Source organism: Limulus polyphemus, unplaced genomic scaffold, assembly GCF_000517525.1.
Source record: "Limulus polyphemus unplaced genomic scaffold, Limulus_polyphemus-2.1.2 Scaffold3541, whole genome shotgun sequence".
Lineage (NCBI taxonomy): Eukaryota > Metazoa > Arthropoda > Merostomata > Xiphosura > Limulidae > Limulus > Limulus polyphemus.
In genome coordinates this window covers 28,167-52,150 of record NW_013669151.1, presented here as the reverse complement: position 1 = coordinate 52,150, position 23,984 = coordinate 28,167, and the positions used below count along the sequence as shown (strand labels likewise).

At 33.8% G+C, this 23,984-nt stretch overlaps 1 protein-coding gene across 1 annotated transcript; it reads right to left on the bottom strand.

Moving 5' to 3' along the window:
- Window positions 1-7,592: 7,592 nt before the first annotated feature.
- Window positions 7,593-18,752, bottom strand: LOC106469553 (hexokinase-1-like). Its single transcript, XM_013930049.2, has 10 exons — window positions 18,616-18,752; window positions 14,561-14,723; window positions 13,429-13,568; window positions 12,838-13,050; window positions 12,076-12,175; window positions 11,348-11,540; window positions 10,837-10,992; window positions 10,206-10,345; window positions 9,504-9,640; window positions 7,593-9,127 (listed from the first exon to the last, which is right to left on the bottom strand). Exons 1-10 carry the CDS (start codon window positions 18,637-18,639, stop codon window positions 9,047-9,049), a joined length of 1,347 nt encoding a protein of 448 aa, XP_013785503.1. The 5' UTR covers window positions 18,640-18,752; the 3' UTR covers window positions 7,593-9,046.
- Between the last annotated feature and the right edge of the window lie 5,232 nt (window positions 18,753-23,984).

Below are 23,984 nucleotides of genomic sequence, written 5' to 3'. Positions count from 1 at the left end.
TCTTTGTCAACATTATTTGACTGTGCTTCATCCATCCATTCCCACTCTCCAGAATTTCCAACTGGATAACATCTCTTTTTTCCCACTCTATCTGCTTCTCTTCCTTGTCCTTGTACCAACATAAGTAGTGTATATTTAGCTGTTGTTCTATTCATCGGGATTTATCCATTTCTCTTCTTCTGTACCTCACTTTCTGAATTTTTTATCTGGCTTTTCGATAATGGTATTTATGGTTTCGACCATTTCCGGTTATAGAGCCGCGTTATCGTCTACCTTTTATTTTTACCGATTCTGCTACGTTTATTCTTCTCCTGATATTTCCCTCTTATTTTCCTCTTTTCGTCTCCATTGTCCTCCTCGATCTACCCCCTTGCCAGGTTGGAATCTTAATGTTAACTTCCATGCCCTTTCTCTACCTCCATTTGAACCTTTGGCTTCCTGTTCCATATATCATCATCTACCCTTGAAAAACTTTTTCCTCCTCCTGTTAACTTGTATACATCGAAGATCAGATGTGTTCACCATCGATGTCTTTTGCATCTTTTACCAATGAAACTATGTTCTTCTTTATCTTGATCATACCTTCCTATCAAACACCTTTGCTGTACTTAAGGGTAATATTGCCTTCACTCCTATTTTCCTTCTTTCCATTTTATATAGTTATTTATATTTCCATTCTGATCTCAATCAATTCTTGTGTCCAGTAAGGGTTCTAAGGTGTTATGTGGCTCGAACAGTTCCTTTCCATGGTATCAGTTCCCCTATGTTTATACACTGGAATCCCTCGGTTTCCCGTGATCTTTCTCCTATTAACCTGATTGGTTGGGTTTGGGAACTCATCCATATAGCCTAATCCCCCTTGTCTTCTGATTACCGTCGCCTTTTCTGTGTCTCTGCTCATCAGATTTGTCACTTTGTAATGTCTTTGACTGCTCGTCTTTGCCGTCTTTTGGAGAACATTATCCAGGCCAGCATGTGGACCACACCTCATACTTTCTTATCATATTATCTACATCATCTGACAGTTTTTTTCTCAGCTGGAGATTGTCTACCTCCTATCACCATCCTTTACTCATGATTCATCTTTGAGTAGTTAAATCTTTTTTCTTTTTTATTTCTCAATACAGGGACCTCCTTGCACATCTTTTTTTAGATACTGCTTTATGGCAAGTGGTGCCTGTCCAGGTATACTAATTCTGAAAGCTAAACTTTGTGACAATTCCTCATTAATGCACACTGTTGAGATTGGATGTTCCACAAGATCATTTGTAGGTTCATTCTGGTGCTGTTTTGTTTGACCTCGACTGTACACTCACGAACTAACATGAGTAAACAGAAAAGGGAATGCTGCCCTCTCCTAACATTCTCTTGACTGCACAAATCAGTTTCAGTCTGGTTTCAAAAATAAGGTTTTGTGATCACCAATTACACTTTTCTGGTGATGCATTTTTCTGGACTCTATAACCCGTTTCCCTCCCTCATTCTTCTAGTGTAGTCTGGGAGTCCTTACCACTTACTGGCTCCTAGCTACTGAAGTGGTAAACCATGAACCCTTCCTCCTGAGTATGTTCAATTCCACTCAATGTTCTGCTAATGTGGTGGCGTGATTATCCTCCTACTGCGGGCCTGATGTATGATTCCAGATGTTGTACAGTGTGGACTGGATTTTTCTGTCACATTTATATATGCAGTTCACCCCTCTAACTGGGAACCCTCATTTCTACTGCCACTTGGATGTCAGTTCTCAGGTGACTGGTGTTGGTTGGAGACAGACCAGTTAACATAAGTCCTCACATGTGAGTAGGCTGGGACCCTCTTCCTACTACAGACTGGATGATGCATTCCCAATGCCACATGGTTTTGTACTCGAGTTGAACCTCCATGTTGTATTATCACCTACCTACCACTGTCTGGATGTCGGTTCCTGGGGGTACTGGTGTTGGTTATTCACACATGATGGTTCCTGGATCTGAGGTGAATGGTAGAGGACCCTCATCCTATCTTGGGCTAATTGATCCAGTCTTGGTGCTACTTTCATTTAAAGTATTTTGTTAATGAGCATCTTAAATTATTTTAAGAGGCTTATGTTAACATGTTTTGTGGTCTGATGTATGTTCCTTTATTACAGGTAAGAGTAGCACAGCAGCAATGGGAGATATGACAGACAATGTATTATGGAGTTACTATAAATTTATAACCTGAGTGTGCTAAAGAAAGAGAGACAAAGAATAAAATCAGTATTTAATTACTTGCATGGAAGTAACAAGCCAACTTACAGGCAGGACAAGAGCACAAAACACAGACACTGCACTACTCTTTCGGAGATTATGAGTATTCTATCTCATTATAAAGAGTGCGAAAGTAATCTAAGATCTGTGGAAACCATATTAGGACTTTAGTTGTGTTGAGCACTATGTAACAATCGTAGGAAATTTACTGAGATGCACTGACTCCTTATTTGGAGGCCAATTACCTTGCATGAGGGAGAAGAAAGGTTGCTGATGATACTTATGACTTTCTGGTTGTATACTGTCCTATTGTATTTTGGTTTTCCTAACTACACCGTATGGTACTTTGTTTTTTAGAGGTATCATTCCCTCTGAATGTCGATGAAAACCTTTCATAGTTGCTATTTTCGTTTGCCAGTAGAGTTGTGCCAGATTTTTTTTGTGAGATCATCAGCTTCCTTGTTTAGCTTCACCCAGCACATACATCCAAGCTATAGTTTTACCTTGCAGCTGCTTTGCTTACTTCCATCCATCAGTTGGCTAATCATTCTGACTTTTATGCTGTTTTACTCCCTGTGAATCAGTTGCAAATATTATTCGGTGGCACTTTCTATTTGTGGTTCATTTCTTTCAGTAATCAAGAAAAGAAATAGGTAGTAACAAAATTTTTATACTTCACTCTCTTCCCACACCCTATATTATTTGTGTAGGCAAATTTTCACAGATCCTAGTGGTACCAGATAGGGCATCTGTGATTTATTGGTAAACAGTTATTTCAATGGTGGCTGTATGGGACCTGTCCACCCATGACTGTTTCCTGGGGCACCTTTTAGGAAATCCTCTATTTGGATGATGTCTATAAAATCATTGCAGAGCTGTAGTTACCCAATTGAAAAGAACAGTGGTTTTATGATGGAATGCACTATCTTTACACTACAAGGCCCTAGTGGAGATTTTTGTAAACACTGTTGGCTTAAGTACAGCCCATGACCATTCTTAAGTATGTGTTTTGTACCTTTTCAGTCTTATCTATTTGCATAGCTTTCGTACTGATCAAAAATAGTGCATAATCTAAAAGGGAGCAGATGAAGCTTTGATAGAGCATAAGTAGGTGACGTTCTTCAACTTTATCTTTTCCAGCAATTTTCAGTGAATCAATGCCTTTAGTAGTTCTGGTTGTAAGGGTGTTAATGTGGCTAGTGAAATTAAGGTGATTGTCAAAGGTTATTTACAGGTATATCAGTGTTTCTTCCACAGGAATCACACTGCCTGCAACTGATGGTGATAGTGTTTTCTCAAACCATGTTTGTTGTTGAGTGTGCAGAATATGGATATGGTCTTGACTAAACTGATGCAACTTCTACGTAATTGCACCACTTTTTCACCATCTTGCTTTCGATTTCAGCTTTTCCAAGACTTCTGCTGTACACCAGAATGTAATCAGCAAAGTTTGGCAAAAACATTTGGTTGGACTGTCAATAAGGGCTTGTTCAGTGGTATAGATGTTGAAGAAAAGTGTTGAGAGTGGTGATCTTTGAGGAAGAACATTATTGATGGTGATCCAGTCTGGTTGCAAGCTTCCATGCTTCATGATGCATCTTCTAGTAGTTAGTGCAGTTATGACTCATATTGCACTTATTACATTGATGCCTATTTTAACATCCTAGTAAGAAGGAAAAACAGGGATCTGTTATAGGCATCTTCCAGATTTAAAGCCGCTGTCAACTTGTTCTGACTAGCTTTAAATCCATTCTTGCATTAGCTGTGAATTCAGAGTTATAATGCTACATTATTTTCCAATAAAATAAACACATAATGATGATGATGTCAGTGGCTCATTCCAATAGGCAAGCCTTCTAGCTACAGCCTTCTTTGAAATATTGCCAATTATGTTTTGTAGGATGGTGATTCAATGGTTTTTAAGACTAGAGTGATCCTTCATGAGTTTGGGTAAGGATTTGACATCAGTTCATATCTTAGGGATGCTGCTAATTACTCAACTGCATTGATACTCTGACACGAACTTCAGCAGGTTGGCTTCTGTAAGGTTTATAAAGTTGGCGATTATTACAATCATTGATCATGGAGCTCAATATTTAAATGTATTTATGACTTTATGTATCTTGCCCAAGCTAAAGATGACTTCCATATACGCATCTGGGTGTAGTTCAGATAAGGAACTGTTGTAGCTTGAGCCTCATGCATGTCACCATGTTCATATTCGTTAATGCGTCTGCATACAAAGGTCTTCCTTTGGCCTTCATATATACAAATTAGAGTATCACCATCATGACTAACATTGCCACGTTCATGGTTCCTTTGCCAACTATAAGTTTGTGGAAGTGTCTTGCTGCACAGTTCATTCCATTTCATGTCTCATGTTTATACAGGAGTCTGTCACCTTGGCACCCAGCAGTTCTTGTTGGTTTACTTGAGTTTAGCAGTTTAAGGTTGGTGGCTATATTGTGGAGAATAAAATATAAACTTTTGCCATTAGGTTTTCCACGCATCCAAAGTGGGTTGTCTGGCACTGTAGTCCCCTACCACAAAATATCTAGGATGTTGTCAGACTATGATGTACTGTGTTACCTTTTATGTGTGGTATCCTCAGATGAACTGATTTCTCTACAAGTATAGAATAGAACCGCTAATAACAATTTATGAGTTATCTAAATCTGCAAACTCAATTTAGCTTTAAAGTTGCATGAAAATAAACAGATCGGACATGTTTTAAGGATAATGAAAACAGTTTTTATTAAAAAATACAACAAATAAACAAGTGTATATGTAACTGCTTAAATAAATGAATGATCAACTCTACTGGATCAGTGACTAGATCTTCAGTTTTTCATCCCTGCAGAACCAGTCACAATGAGAAACAAGTAGGAAACTCTCTAAAACCTAGGTTTCTTGCTCGCACAAAATTGTCAGTTTCTTTGTCTTGTTGATGTCACCACGTAACCTATCACTCTTTCTTAGCATTAACAGTCTTAGGCATTCCAATGTCTCTTCCTTAGCCAATGAAAGGATGTGTCTGTTTGTTTGAAGTTAAAGACAAACCTACACAATGGGCTATCTGTGCTCTGCCCACCACTTTTAAACCCATAGGTCGCAACTTAAAACTTGGTCGTCAGAATGTGTGTGAAGATAGTTTATTTGGTAAGTATATATTAAATCAGATTTTTTTTACATTAAAGTTATACACTGGTCATCACTATTGAAAAAGTGTGTCAAGAAACATTGGTTTACAACAATTATAGGGTAGATTTAACAAAGCGGGGGGGGGGCACTTTCCAATCTGTCGCAGTAAAAATGCATCTACATTAGGAAAATTACTAACAGGTAAAGCAGGAGAATACATAGAATTTAATCCATAACTCAAGAGTTTCAAGGCCTTCGGGTCCTGGATCCAGGCCATAATGAGTGCGCCATTCCCTCTCTTCGGTGGACAAATAAATCTTGGATTTCTCCACTTCTAATTTGCCTCCTACGCCTCTGAAGAAATCTTTTTACGTAGGATTAACAGATAAATATTTGCTTCTCTTGTATTAAATATTGAATATTTTTGAAGTATTACTTAATAGGCTGATTCAGTATTTTCTGTTATTTTTGTGATTTAGATTTAATTATAAAGGAGAAAAAGTAATTACCTCATTCGACTATGAATAACACAACACAAAAATAAAATTCGTCCAAAAACCAGGATAACAATCAAATATTTACTAGATAATCATACGACGACGGAGAATGATTTAAAGGATCAAAGTGCCGAATTCAATCCTATAATTTTCAGGAAACGTATGTAGGAGAGATAGGCACGTTTTCCTGAACATTTTAAAGATTACTCATCTGTATATAAACATGGAAAAACCTCAACCGCAATGTGCAAGTTGCAAAACAGAGAATACAACACGTATAAAAGAACATTTTAAAAGGCGTTATTAATCAAGCAAATACAGTCAACAGTGAATGCATATCTAGGTTCCTTTATCGAATGATCCCACCCTATAAGGCATTCTGGGATGTGTGGAGATTCGATGTTAAACTAAAAGACATAAAAAAGTTCATATTTGATGCACATCCCAAATCAAATCTAAAATATACGGAATCCTATTCAAAGTTATATAACAGCTGTGTCCAGCCTTCTTACAAATATTAATACTTGCATGTTGGGTGTATTATGCTGATACTTAAACTATTAAGTGTTTTTATATGTGTACTTATAATAAGCCCACGATGAGTGATAGATACAATTTCGTCAGCGATTCACGTCTTCAGCTTAACCACCTATGTTGGAAAAAGGCCCACAATGAGTGATTTCTGGTATATTACCGTTAGCGGTTTGAATCTTGAGCTTAACCAACTTGTAGTTCAATCAGACCAGCAATAAGGGATTTATTTTATATTACCATCAGTGAGTCATGTCTTGAGATTAACCAGCTTTTTCGTCAATAAGGCCCACGATGAGTGATTTCTGGTATATTATTGTCAGCGGTTTGAATCTTGAGCTTAACCAACTTGTAGTTCAATTAGACCAGCAATAAGGGATTTATTTTATATTACCATCAGTGAGTCATGTCTTGAGATTAACCAGCTTTTTCGTCAATAAGGCCCACGATGAGTGATTTCTGGTATATTACTGTCAGCGGTTTGAATCTTGAGCTTAACCAACTCGTAGTTCAATCAGACCAGCAATAAGGGATTTATTTTATATTACCATCAGTGAGTCATGTCTTGAGATTAACCAGCTTTTTCTTCAATAAGGCCCACAATGAATGATTTCTGGTATATTGCTATCAGCGGTTCGAATCTTGAGCTTAACCAGCTTGTTTGTCAATAAGGCCCACAATGAATGATTTCTGGTATATTATTGTCAGCGGTTCGAATATTGAGCTTAACCAGCTTGTTTGTCAATAAGGCCCACAATGAATGATTTCTGGTATATTACTATCAGCGGTTCGAATCTTGAGCTTAACCAGCTTGTTTGTCAATAAAACCAACAATGAATGATTTCTGGTATATTGTTATCAATGATTCATGGCTTGAGCGCAATCAACTTGTATTTCAATTAGACCAACAATAAGTGATATATTTTATACTTTTGTCAATGAGACATGTATTGAGCTTAACCGTTTTTATAAGTCCAACCATGGGTAAATTCTATTATACTATTGTCAGCGATTGGTGTCTTAATCTTAACCAGCTTGTATTTGAATAGTGTAAACAATGAGTGATTCTTGTTATACTGTTGTCAATGATTCATGTCTTGAGCTTAATAACTAGCTTATATGCTATAAAAAAACCTTAAATTGTAAAAATATTCAATTTAAAGTTTGCATTTATAATAAATACAGTTTCTTTTACAAAAACAAACAATTTATTCTCCAGGAATAATTACACATGTGACAGTAAAATACACACTCAGTCGTATCTGATATCACAGTTTCTGGAGAACTTCTATTTAACTGTACATAGCAACACTATATTACAATACCATTTTAGGGATTGTTTGGTCGTTCAAATACAGAAAACTATAGTTAAAACACTGGCTTTAATTTATTCATGTTGGATACTAAGATACCATTTGAAAGCCAAGAGAACATGGTAAAGTAAACGCCATTGATAAATGGTGTTTTTATGATAGAAGCATTTTGCTTGAACTTAAAAAAAAAAAGAGTCGATCATGAACTATGGTCTTTTTTTCCTTCTATCTTGTGATGGTTGTTTCAAACACCACACATCAATCCTTTCATGTGATGGTTGTTTCAAACACCACACATCAATCCTTTCATGTGATGGTTGTTTCAAACCCCCATACAACAATCCACTCATATGATGGTTGTTTCAAACCCCCATACAACAATCCACTCATATGATGGTTGTTTCAAACCCCCATACAACAATCCACTCATATGATGGTTGTTTCAAACCCCCATACAACAATCCACTCATGTGATGGTTGTTTCAAATCCCCATACAACAATCCACTCATGTGATGGTTGTTTCAAATCCCCATACAACAATCCACTCATATGATGGTTGTTTCAAGCACCACACATCAATCCACTAGTGTGATGGTTGTTTCAGTTACTACAAAATTATTCCGTGGTGCTCTTATGCGGGTTGTATTTCTTAAAAACTATCCACCTTATAAAGAAATGAGTACATATTTAATAATCTATAAATCTCTTTCTTTTTGAGAAGGATTGTTTAAAATATAATTTAATTTTCAAGAAATAAAACCTCTTTCTATGTACATTAAAAGATCACAAACATCACTAGTGATCGCAAAGTTTGAAAAGTAAATACATTCAAAAGTTTCAGAAGTAAAAAAAAAACAAAACTGAACACATTCAATGAAAAGGCATGCTCCTAAAAATCTGGATTAAACGTAGATTCTTAAATATGAGACTATTACAAGAAAAAACGTAAAATACTTGATATATAAAACACTAAAATTAATAATGTTTAACAAAAATAAATAAGCTTTCTTAGAAAACAACCAACTTTTCAGGAAAAACAGGCTACTTCATTTACACACTGTGCAGATGAACTCTTATTGCAAATTCCCTTAAGTTCTCTAATAAATAAAAAATAAATTCTTCCAGTTGCTTCAATAAGAAGCTTGATGAACCTACTTCAAACTGACTGATTTATGAACGAAAAAAATGTAAACTGTATTGGTCGATTTGGCTCTTCAGTTGAATTCGTATGTCTTTCTTTTGGTTCATACGTAGACATGACAATGGAAGATCTGTAATGCTAAATATTTACATTGTTTGCTCGCCTGTACACTCATTAAAATTAATTGTTCTTCTCTACTGGCTGTTTTGTACAGCAACAGCTGCCACCAGGGCAGCGCCACGGCCACTTCCATCTTCAGATAACATCAGATCGAACTAGAAAAAAAAAAAAAGTCCGAGTTTAGAAATTTTATTTGATATATTTTCAAATTAAACAATGCAAACTTTTTTAAACATTCCAAGATATATATATCTAAAATATATTTCGAAGTCAAAATCCTAACTTAGACTTTAAACTACTACTTGCTTATAGTACTCAATAACATCAAGTGTTGATGATGTGGATTCATTGACTCATTATTGAAATCTTAATGAAAAAGAAGTACCATATAAAATGCGGTAGTTTTTATTATTGTTACACCTGATTTTCTGGTTTCATATTATTTTATAGAATGTGAAATTTTGTATTATTAGTGTTATAATAAAATATTCCAAAGTATTTTCGTTAAGTTACAAAATAGGAAAAACCAACCTTGTAGTCAGGTGCTGTGAGCTCAGAGATTTTTCTCTCCATCAAACCGTGGAAGTAAGGATGATATCTGTACACAGAACCATCTACACCTACTGTTGTGTGAGGGCGTTTTATTCGATTCAAAATACACGAGATAGCTGAAAACAAGCAAAACATTCTTTATATAAAACTATACTGCTAGAGATAAATAAAACTTACAAGTTAGGACAAGTTTAAATAATTTCATGTAGATAATATTTATATTTTATGATACATTATCATTTGTATTTCTTCATCAAAATTACTCCTCAAGAATATAATTTACGTGCTCTGTAACGATAGATCTCCCATATAAAGCTTCATAAAATAACATCTCATATACAAAATAATTGTTTGTTTGTAATTAAGCACAAAGCTACACAATGGGCTAACTGTGCTCTGCCCACCACGGGTATCGAAACCCGGATTCTAGCGTTGTAAGTCCGCAGACATACCGCTGTGCCACTGGGGGGGCCACAAAATAATTTACAATTTTATTCATAATTTTCCAAATTAACCTACAGTGTGACTTATACTGCAATAAATATTATTTTTAGTGAATTTTAAAAAAGTCATTTCAGCAAAAAACATTTTATAAATAATTTTGCAAGAGAATATAAATTATCGTACAATATTACTGCATCAAAAAGTTTAATAATTTTATCAACAAATTAAAAATCCAACCTGCAGAAACAAGAAATGCTGCTCTAGTGGAAACCCGAGAACAAACGAGCTTTACATTCTCCAGGTCGTCTGGTGTAGCGTTGAAAACATCCAGCTCAGCTAACACTCTGCGAGCATTGTCGTAGGTATATTTCCCGTCGCTGAAAAACGTTAAAAATATAAATGTAGCTCCCAAATAATTACAGAGTGTGTGTTTATAAACATTTAACTAAAACTTTGAACATCAACCTTTAACAATCAAGTCTTTCTATAAATCTTTTTTATTGTAGTTTTAATAATAACGAAAAAGCTCATCATTGCATTTTTTTTTCAATAAGTATAGAAAGTTCAACTATTTTAATTGAACTGAATGTTTAATGAAGAAATGGAAAACAGGTTAAACCTGTAGTGATGCCTGTCATGTGACCTCTTCAAATTACAGGAATATTTAATTAAGAAATTCAAATTAGCTTAAAACTGTACTGATGCCTGTCATGTGACCTCTTCAAATAAAACTTAATAGTTTATTAAAATACAAAGGGTAATTTAATTATTTACAGTTGTTCACTATATTTGGGAAAAAACAAGATGAAGCACTATATGTAAAAATAACTCAAAGTTTAATATTTCTAATATAGAGTGAATTTATTACCTCTCAATCATTGACACGTATTTGGTTTTAAATGCATTGGCTTCTTTCAGTTTTACAGAACACTTTCCACTGAACAACAGTCCTTCTTGCACCAAATGAACCAAAACGCGGCGAACCAGTTCACCCATGTACATGCCAGATATCATCTTCTCGAAGCTGTCAACAGAAGAAAAAAAGGTTCAAGTAACAATATATAAAAATATTATTTTGGTTAGTAGTGATTTGAAGGTAATTATTTCCTCAGCGGACTTGCTGAGTGAGAAAACTTGGCAAACAAAAGAAAATAAGGGAAATTAAACAATGGAAAAACTAAATCCAAAAATAGTTTAAAGATTTGTGTACAATAGTCTTACGTTTGCGTTACTACAATAAAACATATTTTATAATTTCATTCCAAAAATATATTGTGCACATTTATTGGTACGGTACTCTACCATGAAAAGTTTTGTCATTTAATACCAATAATCAATAGTCCACTACCTCTTGTGTAATAGCAATAATAATGTCTTACATTTGCTTGCCAGTGTTCAAAGAGGCTTCATCCACTTCCCTGTCATAGCGCGTGCACAAGAAATCCAAACATCCATTATCACCAAAAGCGCCCCATTCGGTGTTGATAATAACTTGCTTTGAATCATTTTGATCTCCTTCCCACGTCTCAACGTTTTCTGTTTTCTCCATGTAACATGCATTAGTACCAGTACCTGTAGGATAACATGAGCAATAAGGTTTTAAACTAACACAACATGTTATACATGTAACATGTACATTGTAGTGTAACATGAACAAGTAGGTTTTAAACTAACACAACATGTTATACATGTAACATGTACATTGTAGTGTAACATGAACAAGTAGGTTTTAAACTAATACGACATCTTAAAATCCTCTATATATATATATATATATGTTGTACCAAACTTTTAAATTTTAAATCTTATCAAGAAAACGTTCTGAAAAGGTTGAGGATCAAATAGTTCCCAGCTAAAGAATATGGAGCTAGCTTTATTCGCGTCCTAATTCGAAAACTGTTCAAAGAAAATCCTTTTCCGATCACACAATATTTTTTTATCTAAAAGAGTATAAAGAAAGTAATCTGCTAAGACTAAATGTGTGTCCAAGAAGTGTACTTAGGGTAATAATGATGTCCTTGTTAATTAAACTTATAAATATATTTCCTACATAAGTCTAATATTCATACAAAACGTTTACTCAAACATAATATCGCGATGGACTTACCAACAATGACGCCGATACGACATTCTCTGTTTTTGTGAGCACACGACATAAGCGTTCCAGTTGTGTCATTCACCACAGCGACAACGTCGATGTTTATTTTCTGTAAAAAATTGATATCTGAAATTAGAAGAAAGTATTTTCTGTTTTTCTAGGTTATAAAGATAGAAAGATGGAAAATAAAGCCCCAGTTTTTAAACATTTCTTTCGAAATCTGTTTTTCTAGGTTATAAAGATAGAAAGATGGAAAATAAAGCTCCAGTTTTTAAACATTTCTTTCGAAATCGCGGAGGGGTAAAATAATATCTTTTTTTTTTCAGGTAAAGGCGACCAGTTTTAATTTTGTTTGTTTGTTTGTAATTAATCACAAAGCTACACAATGGGCTATCTGTGCTCTGCCCACCACGGGTATCGAAACCCGAATTCTAGAGTTGCAAGTCCGCAGACATACCGCTATGCCACTGGGGGGCCCAGTTTTAGTGAATGGTAGTTAAAGTTAATTAGAACTTATTTCAAAATAGCAATACTCTATATGCATATATAATGTATAATAATTGAAATGTGGCTATTTTACAAAATACTAGTCTACTAAAACACAGCTAAGACAAGTTACTTTGTATAGACCAAATGTCAGTTTTATGTTATTTAATACGGAAAATTAAATGGTGTTAAACTAGTTTATGAAACAAATTTGTTCACTTCCCTTACAAATAAAGGAAGTGAACAAATTGGTTTCATTTTGATTTTGTCTCAGAATTAAATTACCTTTCTTAGAAGTGCTTCTCGCAGGAGTTGGACAACATCCTCGCCTTCTACACCAGCACATCTAAATCCTTTAGTCCACGTGACCAGCCGAGCTTTAGTTAAGCCTTCTTGCTTACAGGGGAAACTGAACGTAAATCCCAGAGGAAGTGTCTTCCCTTTCACCGCCTCTTTCTCCATGAAGTTAGCCAGACAGTCGGCAATGTGATCAAACAGCTGCAAAGTGAAAATGAATAATGAGTTCAAATAACTGTTCACGCGCGTAGGATGAAGAAAGACATACGTAAAATCAACCAACCCGTATTACTCGTACACAACACTAGTCGACTAAAACATAGCCAAGACAGGAATAAAAACTAAAGTATGGATGTATCTAGCTTTGTAGCTGGAACGGGCAGAAACCTTTCAGTTTTTTGTAATTAAAGATTAACACTTGTCACAAATTTTGAATTCAAATAACCCATTTATGTAATTTTCAAAAGTTAGAAATTCACCGGAGTATATTGTTATCTAGAATATTTAGAATGTAGCCCTTGTAGAGGGAACATACTGTCGAAAAACAAATATCAATAGCAAATGAAAACAAAATCTCACCTGTTTACCAGTGCCCAGCATAATTCTCTGTGGAATAGGGTAAATAACATTGTCCATATGGAACTTGTCTCCCTCAATGTCAATCAACAACACACGGAAGTTAGTTCCACCAAGATCCAAAGCTAGAAACTTGCCTTGTTCTAAATAGAGACATTATATAATTACAGATTTGTAGTATGAAAAACTGGTGTTATAATTTTATATAATCTTCTTGATTTCACATACATGCACTAAAACTCAACATCAAAACACTTCTTATGACAAATTACACACACACATATACGGACATACAAAATAACTTATTTGATACCAAGTTAAAATCACTAAAAAAGGAACCAGGATAACTTATTTGATACCAAGTTAAAATCACTAAAAAGGAACCAGGATAACTTATTTTATACCAAGTTAAAATCACTAAAAAGGGACCAGGATAACTTATTTTATACCAAGTTAAAATCACTAAAAAGGGACCAGGATAACTTATTTTATACCAAGTTAAATCACTAAAAAGGGACCAGGATAACTTATTTTATACCAAGTTAAAATCACTAAAAAGGAACCAGGATAACTTATTTTATACCAAGTTAAAATCACTAAAAAAGGAACCAGGATACAAAAGAAAAACCACTAGCAGATCATTATTTGTTAAGAGCGCAATCTGATTCTTTGGAACTAAGCCTTTTCATACAGTGTATCTATGCTTCATTCTTAAGACATTAAATGCATTGTTTATTTATGTTGTGCAATACATGTAAAGTGAAAAGAAACATGTCACTTTATGTGGTAACTAAGTTAAAAAACGATTATAGCTACCATTAAATGGTGGTGCACTAACTAGACCATTGTATAATGATGATGCAATACTGCGCGTGATTCTTTGAACGTCACATATGACGCAACATTTCCTCTGAATTTTACGACACACCTCTCCAGCTTTTCGGAGAGAAGAGGAAGCCTAATTGGCTAAAACACGCATTACGAGAGCTCTATACGTGTCAGGACTCACACTCTGTCAAAAATGAAATTAACAAATATAAAAGAATTTTTTTTAAACATTTAAATACTATATTTTGGTAGAACATTTTTGATATTACTTTACCAATGCAAATAAAAGCAACAATAATATAAATACCTAAACCGTTTGGAACGTCTTGAACGAAGGTTGGATACATCTTAACAGATGCCTTCTGATGTGTTTCCTTTGCCAAGCCACAATTAAATTCATGAAGAAGGAGAGAAGACACTTTCTCAAGCTGATCATTTGTCAGAACGAGGCCACGTGTGAGGGCTTCAATCTAACCAAACAGAAAAATATATTTGATTTTTAATGCCTTTAAGATAAAAACAATACAAGTAAAGGAATTATTGTGGTAGAACAGATTGTGCGTTAATTAGAAACAATCAGAACTTTTATCGATAATATATATAATAAGTTGTTTAACAAATCTAAAAATGCTAGTTACAACTGCAACATTTCTCAGAGAAAGTTCAAACCAAAACAACTATAAATAATCAGATCCAGGACCACGTGCGAGAGACAACTAGTTAGGATTATCAATTACAATACTTCAGACGATATGTCCTTCTTTTTAATTAAATGCCAAAGTGAATATACCTTATACACCTAGATACATCAGTTAACATTGATTTTCCTAATTGTGGTGCATTTTTACTGGGACAGGTTGAAAATCCCCCCCCCCCCCTGCTTTCTACGCCGCTGTTTCATATTACACATTGAAATGTTGGCTATTCAACATATAACATGAAGCAAATGTAACTGAGAGCAGGTAAGGAACAACTGTTACTCATGATTATAGAACGGTAAAAGCTTGTTTTTAATAACAAGCGTCCCTGACCAATAAATACCATAACAAACAACGCCAGTGTGCGGAACGGAAAGGTTCCGTTGATCTATTAACGAAAAAAAAAACACAACTTCTAATTTACACAGCTTGTCATTCACGATATTTGGTCATCTTTTAGAATTCCCTGATTATGACCAAAATTTACTTTCAGCCCTTAGCAACCTGAAAAGCTTGGTGATACCACTATAAACCAAATCGTTAAAATATATTCAAATACAATATACTACGGGCTCAGTCACAAAGTATTGAAACTTAATGTGATACTCTTCATATAAGATCAGAAATCCTTGAAACAAACGTGCAACTTTCTGCGACTAACGTTTATCAATAATACACACAGTATTCGCGTAAATATTGAATACGCAACACACTCGTGAACAGAAACAAACGTTTTTCTTTACAAATTATTGTGACAGAAAGGTTTACGATAATCGTAGTTGTTCTCCCTAAAGAAGAAATCCACACCTTTAGAAACCTTACTGCGCGAGTGAAGGGACCAAATTAGGTGTAACTACAGGTGTGAAAACGAGTTATTTAATCTACAGCACCAGTAAACTACATACTTAAAAACACTAAAAGTGTACTCAGAAATAACAACAATGACAAAAGAACACCTGGATGGAATGTGAACTCAGTGGTTTCATTTGGAGGAAAACGAATTTTTCGTCAAGTGATCAATATTAATTTCTGCCAAGAATTCTTCTTAATAGAATTGATTTACTTATTAGTACTTCATTTTAATTAATATTACTAATAAGAATGTTGACCACAGAGATTAAGAAGAGGAAACCTTTATTTACTTGTATCTGTTGTTTATAAACAGAGAAGAACCCACATCGATCGGTGTTTCTAAAAATAGCCATCCATGCACGTGTTTGGTAGCACGTAGAGAAAAAACTACGTCAAAAGGATCTATCCACCTACGCTTCGTCGTCGTCATGGATTACGTCAAAGATACTGATGAAAATAGTATTTACTTTAAGATGTTACAAATACATCAAGAAGACTTCGAATAAAAGATTTTTACCTCACATTTCCGGTGAACTTTGCCATGAAAATATTTCATTATTAAGACCCAGAAAAAATAACAGATTGTCGGGTAAAATAACACGTGTTGTAATTGAACATTTGTACCCATACAATATTTCAACATGTGGAGAGCCAAATCTCGAGCTGCTGGAAGTTCATTGTAACAGTTGTTTGTCCCACCACGGATATCGAAACTCGGTTTCTAGTGTTGTAAGTCCGTAGACATGCCGCTGTGCCACTGGTGGGGCTCGTTAAGTAAGCAAAGTGAATTAGAAATCTGTGTAAGTTTTAGTTCACACGTTTGGACTGTTAGATTTAATGTCAAGGGTCGCCCAGAATTTTGACCATGTCTATTGGATGGTTTTTTGGATGTCAATTTGCATTAGTATTTTCAGAATCTTAAAATGTAGCTAAGTAGAGAGATAACAGAGGGGAAGACGAAGGCTAACAAGATTTTTCCTTTGTACCCTAGAAAACCAGACGCCTTCGCGGAAGTTCGTCTAGTGTAGCATTTGGGTTTCGAGATAACATGGCGCGTCGTAGACCTAACCAGCTGGACATCGCGAATATAACGTAGTACTCAAGAAGCCAAATCTATGCATGTTTTAAAATAAACATTTCGTGATTTACGTGCTAATACTTTTATCTGCACTATTTTAAAACTCCAATATCTAATTACTTCATTATTCACTTTACACACTCATTGAACTTAAATATTAACGTTATAGTACAGGGAGAAAATAGGACACGAAGGTGACCTGAAAGATTAACATTATTGTAGGGAGGAAAAATAGAATCTGAAGGTGACCTCAAACATTAATGTATTATAAAGGAAAGGAATAGAACTTAAAGGTGACCTCAGACATTCACTGGTGTATCATAAGAGAAAAAAGAAACAAACATATACTGAAAGATTATTTCCAAGTCCCTAATTATTTCTATAGAAGGACATATCAAGTAGTCTAAGGTAACCTAAGATGTTAAAGTTATGTAGAAAAAAGAAGTAACAGAAAAACCTTCCAAGTCCCTAATTATTTCTATAGAAGGACATATCAAGTAGTCTAAGGTAACCTAAGATGTTAAAGTTATGTAGAAAAAAGAAGTAACAGAAAAACCTTCCAAGTCTCTAATTATTTCTATAGAAGGACATATCAATTAGTTTTTGTTTTTTGTTGGACTGTTCAGTGTGGCGATTGGTTGACTATGGAGGCGAGTTCCTGGCAAAAAGCCAGGTCAAGAATGATGACGTAATAAACTCTTTCATTCCAAGAGCTACAAAAACTGGCTAATCGTGCTAAATAAAAGCTTCCAGAGTTTTTAGAATATTTATAATTGCCACGTGCTTCACAATAGAAAACGCAAGTAGGAAAATAAATCGCGAACTTGCTTTTCCAAATTCAACATCAGAAAGAAACGTAAAATGACCATTCTATGATAAATTGGCTCTCGTACAACAGTCCGAACTTTATGTAAAATATTAGTCATGGTTTACTATAACAATTTACAGTAAGTGAAATCATGGAATAGAATACGACTGATATTTGGCAAAAGATAAGTCAAACTTGATTACAAATATGAAGAAAGGTTATTATGATCTATCTAATATACGGCCAAGGATTTAGTTATTGATTAAAATAAGCTCAAACTTAAGGAATGACAATAATGTATACTATTTTACTTGTTTCTTAACAAACTATGTAATGTTGTTTCTTAACACAGAAATCTTGAAATTATATTAAAAATTGGAATTTTGTAAAAGATACAAACTATGTAACGTATAAATTTGTTCCAATTCTACTGTTCGCTGATAGGTCAGATTTGTGCGATGACACACGGAAATAAGCGCTTCTCAGTACGTGAAACAATAATGAACGAATTATGACTCCAGACAAGTGTGTCTGTATTCTGTGGCTCGAATACGATCAGCCACGTCTCCACCTTTTCTGCCGTTCGATCTGATACCTTCACAACTAAATTATATTTACTAAAGTATTAGCTTCTTGTTTCGATTTTTACTTAGCCATTAAATGATACCAGTTAATTACTCTATAATAATCTATTAAAATAAGCTCCAGAGCTTATAGAATATACGCACTGAAATTTTACAATACGAGAGAAGCGCTCTCCGGTATAATGTGTTTAAAAATTTAGATAGAGAAGCAAAATTTCGATTAAGTTCTCTAAAAATTCATCACGTACAAGCAGAGCTGGCGAACAAACCTAGAGAGCCAATAGAAACATACGTGAAAGTACTTAACGTAAACACACTAGTAAAACAAAACTCAAGACTTACCGCTTTTTTCTTTTCAGTCAACATTTTGGATTCACAATTTCGATTACTTGGACAACCGATATTCGCAGATAATTATGAGTAAGACTGGTGAAACTTGCTCTTAAAAGCAGTGTTACAAGCACATGACCGGTACGTTTACATTCCTAACGTCATTATGGGTGTGCCAATAATCTTGCTTCTGATTGGTTCTCGAGAAGGCAAGGCCTTTCCATCCTATTTCTGAGAAAAGATCCAAATCCTTGATAATTTTTTGATATTTTGAGAATGAACCAGTTTAGCTTGTACTAGTCAAGGACTACATTATCGATGTACCCAAGTAGATATGTGTTACTAGAAATGTGTCTGGGAAAAATTCTGGTTTCCAAAATGTTTTTTCATACACGCATGCGTGCAGATCATATTCCGCCAGTACGTATTGCCACAGAGCTCAGTGAGTCGGTAATAAAATAAATACGAAATTTGCGTCTGTAACTTGATGTAGGTTTATACGCAGTTTTTTTTTTTTAGAATTATAGTATTTCATCTTGTTGCCACATTAACAGAATATCCACGTTTTTTGTTGTTGTTTTTCTTTTCTGGTACAAGCTTAATTTTATAAAGACATTGTTTGGTGACTCATAAAAACATTCATATTCTGTAAGCATTAGGTGAACCAATTTACAAAATAATGATATCTAAAAATAATAGTGGACCAAATGTTGATTCTTTCATGAATATAAAGCACATCAGGCGTTATAATCAGACCTAGAACTTACAATAAAACTTAACTGTACATTAACGTATGTCTTCAAACAGGGCTATATATAACAGTAGGTATTCGTGTTTCTGGTCATGGAGAAAGTTGGTATAAACTACCATTTGTGCTTAGAAAACCAATGACGTTCGAGTGTGTAATAAAATGGTGCTGGTTTGACGGAGCGTATTGACCAATGTTCATTTTTTCTGTCATAAAAAATGAAAAAATTAGCAACTTTCTTCCCAGGATGAAAGACAACTTGTCCAAGGTGAACAGACGACTGTTGGTGCAAGGGCAGAAGTAGAAATACGTCTTCAAAGGGTTACAACTCACGAAAAAAAAAAAAAAAGCTGAAAGAAATCCGGTTTCGGTAGTTTTTATAGCAAGTTGTGACGATTTCAGACTTTGTGAACACATCATTCAAGCAAAATTTACGCATCAACACGTGTGAATGTAATATTAATGTGTGTACGATTAGTTTAAAAGTCAAATATCAAAATGCCATAGTTTTTATTGATTTGTATGGAAGAATGAGATACAAGACAAGTTTTGTGTAAAATAAAAGCACCAGTTATGATTATTTTAAATGTTTTTGAATCCGTGTCCAGCGTACAAAAGAGAAACATTTTTAGTATTTTTAAATAAAGTTTCAATTTTTTAGGGTAATGTTTACGCACCTTTCACAGGTACAACTTAACGATTAATGCAATATCACGAACATAGTAAACCTGTCACTAATACAGTTTACCTTTTAATATAATAACACGAAAATTTGAAATTGTCAGCAGTAAAGCTTGAAATTTAGCCTGATTGAAACTGTTAAAACTACAGCTTAACTTTAGCATAATAGCATGAATAGTTGAAACCTGTTACAAATACAACTTAACTGTAACTTAATAACATGAATAATTGAAACCTATTACAAATACAAGTTAACTTTAGCAAATAACACGAATAGTTGAAACCTGTTACAAATACAACTTAACTTTAGCATAATAACATGAATAGTTGAAACTTGTTACAAATACAACTTTAACTTTAGCATAATAACATGAATAGTTGAAACTTGTTACAAATACAATTAACTTTAGCATAATAACATGAATAGTTGAAACCTGTTACAAATACAACTTAACTTTAGCATAATAACATGAATAGTTGAAACTTGTTACAAATACAATTTAACTTTAGCATAATAACATGAATAGTTGAAACCTGTTACAAATACAACTTAACTTTAGCATAATAACACGAATAGTTGAAACCTATTACAAATCCAATTTAACTTTAGCATAATAACATGAATAGTTGAAACCTGTTACAAATACAACTTAACTTTAGCATAATAACACGAATAGTTGAAACTTATTACAAATCCAATTTAACTTTAGCATAATAACATGAATAGTTGAAACCTGTTACAAATACAACTTAACTTTAGCATAATAACACGAATAGTTGAAACTTGCTACAAATACAATTTAACTTTAGCATAATAACATGAATAGTTGAAACCTGTTACAAATACAACTTAACTTTAGCATAATAACACGAATAGTTGAAACTTGCTACAAATACAATTTAACTTTAGCATAATACCATGAATAGTTGAAAGCTGTTACAAATACAACTTAACTTTAGCATAATAACACGAATAGTTGAAACCTATTACAAATACAACTTAACTTTAGCATAATAACACGAATAGTTGAAACTTGCTACAAATACAACTTAACTTTAGCATAATAACATGAATAGTTGAAACTTGTTATAAATACAATTTAACTTTAGCATAATAACACGAATAGTTGAAACCTGTTACAAATACAACTTAACTTTAGTATCATAGCACGAGCTGTTGAAACTTGTTACAAATACAACTTAACTTTAGAATAATAACACGAATAGTTGAAACCTACTACAAATACAACTTAACTTTAGAATAATAACACGAGCTGTTGAAAGCTGTTACAAGTAAAATTTAAATTTTAGTACAATAAAACGAAAGAACGAAACATATCAGAATACATCTTACTGTAATAATTTAAATAGAGTGAATGATGTATAAGACAGAATCATAAAAAATGCGAGTAATGTTTTCATGGATAAAAAGATATATATATATATATATATTACAAATGAATTAAATTAATTACATGTTGTTATGGTAACGTTAGGTGATACAGATTGCACTGAATAGTAGACATCTTCAGCCGTAATATTTTTCCATTTACAAACAGAACAAACGTCACTCATGAAAATGATAACCTTAGTTTTAACACTGTGAATAATTCACACAATAAAAACAGATCAGTAACTGGTATAAATCACTTATTTGTATTTCCAGGTTTATCTCGTTGTGATCGAACGTGAACCAAATTCTATATGGACTTGTATTCACGAACAAGTTCACCAGAAAGTTTACTCATCTCAGTATTTCTTAAAGTAAAATTCCAGACAGCACAGGTACAAACTTGTTATCTGGATTGGTCCTGTACTTTATTACTTATCTATATAATGTTATGAAGAAACAGTCAGGGTTAATGAAACACACTTTGACGTAATTAACTGGGACACGTAACGCTATTTTATCGCGCACTCATACACATTGCTACACATAGCAGACAACATTAGTTTGGATGATTTGTAAATTTAATCACAGTGTCTACTTATTTTCCGTCGCAAGTCACGTGTCTTTTGTAAAAAAGATAAATACAAAATTGGGAATTTAAAAACCTGCCTATAGGGGTCGTAAAAACGTAAAGAAACAAGGCTGGAGATACTGTAGACATTAGTTACTCAAACTACAAACCCCTATTTTGGGTCCATGCTGTTACCTAGAATTACATCCGTATTAGATTAATCCTAAACACCATATAAACATTTCTGAAAACCTTGTTTATTAATATGTGCGGAATAAAACACGCAGCCTAGTGGTCAGCATGCTGGACTATGGGTCCGAGGTTCCACAATTCGCGCCCCGTTACAACTGAAAAAATAGCACTCCGTACTTGGAGACATGAGTACGTTATAAGAGTGACTGTCAAACCCTACTGTTGGGATAGCCAAAACGTCGGCGGTTTGTGATGTTGTCTGTCTTTCTTCTGTTATTTCAAAATTAGGGATGGCTAGCGCAGCTAGCCTTCGAGTAGTTTAACTCTAAATTCTACAAAGAATAACAAAAAAAAATCATTTTCAAGTAAAAATATAGAAAATTATCGATTTATATTCGGTGATGATACTGAGGATAGAATGTTAAAACCCTTTAGTGACACTTTACGAAGATAGAATGTTAAAACCCTTTAGTGACACTTTACGAAGAAAGAATGTTAAAACCCTTTAGTGACACTTTACGAAGATAGAATGTTAAAACACTTTCAGTGAAACTTTACGAAGAAAGAATGTTAAAACCCTTTAGTGACACTTTACGAAGATAGAATGTTAAAACACTTTCAGTGACACTTTACGAAGATAGTATGTTAAAACACTTTCAGTGACACTTTACGAAGATAGAATGTTAAAACACTTTCAGTGACACTTTACGAAGATAGAATGTGAAAACACTTTCAGTGACACTTTACGAAGATAGAATGTTAAAACACTTTCAGTGACACTTTACTAAGAAAGAATGTTAAAATCCTTCAGTGACACTCTACGAAGATAGAATGTTAAAACCCTTTAGTGACACTTTACGAAGATAGAATGTTAAAATCCTTTAGTGACACTTTACGAAGATAGAATGTTAAAATCCTTCAGTGACACTCTACGAAGATAGAATGTTAAAACACTTTCAGTGACACTTTACGAAGATAGAATGTTAAAACACTTTCAGTGACACTTTACGAAGATAGAATGTTAAAACACTTTACTAAGATAGAATGTTAAAACACTTTTTAGTGACTATGAAGATAGAATGTTAAAACTCCCATTTTAGTGACTATGAATAAAGAATGTTAAAAAACCCTTTTTAGTGACTATGATGATAGAATGTTAAAATACTTTCCAGTGACACTTTACGAAGATAGAATGTTAAAACCTCCTTTCTTATTGACTTTCTATGAAGGTAGAATGTTAAACTGCTTTCTTATTGACTTTCTATGAAGGTAGAATGTTAAACTGCTTTCTTATTGACTTTCTATGAAGGTAGAATGTTAAACCGCTTTCTTATTGACTTTCTATGAAGGTAGAATGTTAAACTGCTTTCTTATTGACTTTCTATGAAGGTAGAATGTTAAACTGCTTTCTTATTGACATTCCATGAAAATGTAATTCTAAAACCCTTATTGACACTCCTGGAAAATATAATGTTAAAACGCTTTTTTCTAGTTACACTCCATGAATATTTATTGTTAAAACCTTTAACAAGTAGTGACGCTTCACATACATATTTTAAAGAATAATACGATTTGGGAGCTTTAAAAACATGGCAAGTGTAAGAAAATAAATGTTAGTGCAATAGTGGCTGAGTTACAAATAAAGCAACGCTAGAGGAACCAAAGTGAAGTAATCTCATAAAAATGTATAATTAAAATATACAGAGACCTAGATAGAACAAAAATACTAATACATATAGGAACTGAAAAACACAAGAAAGAAGAAAAGTTACATAAGATAAAGTGCAATCAATGCGAAG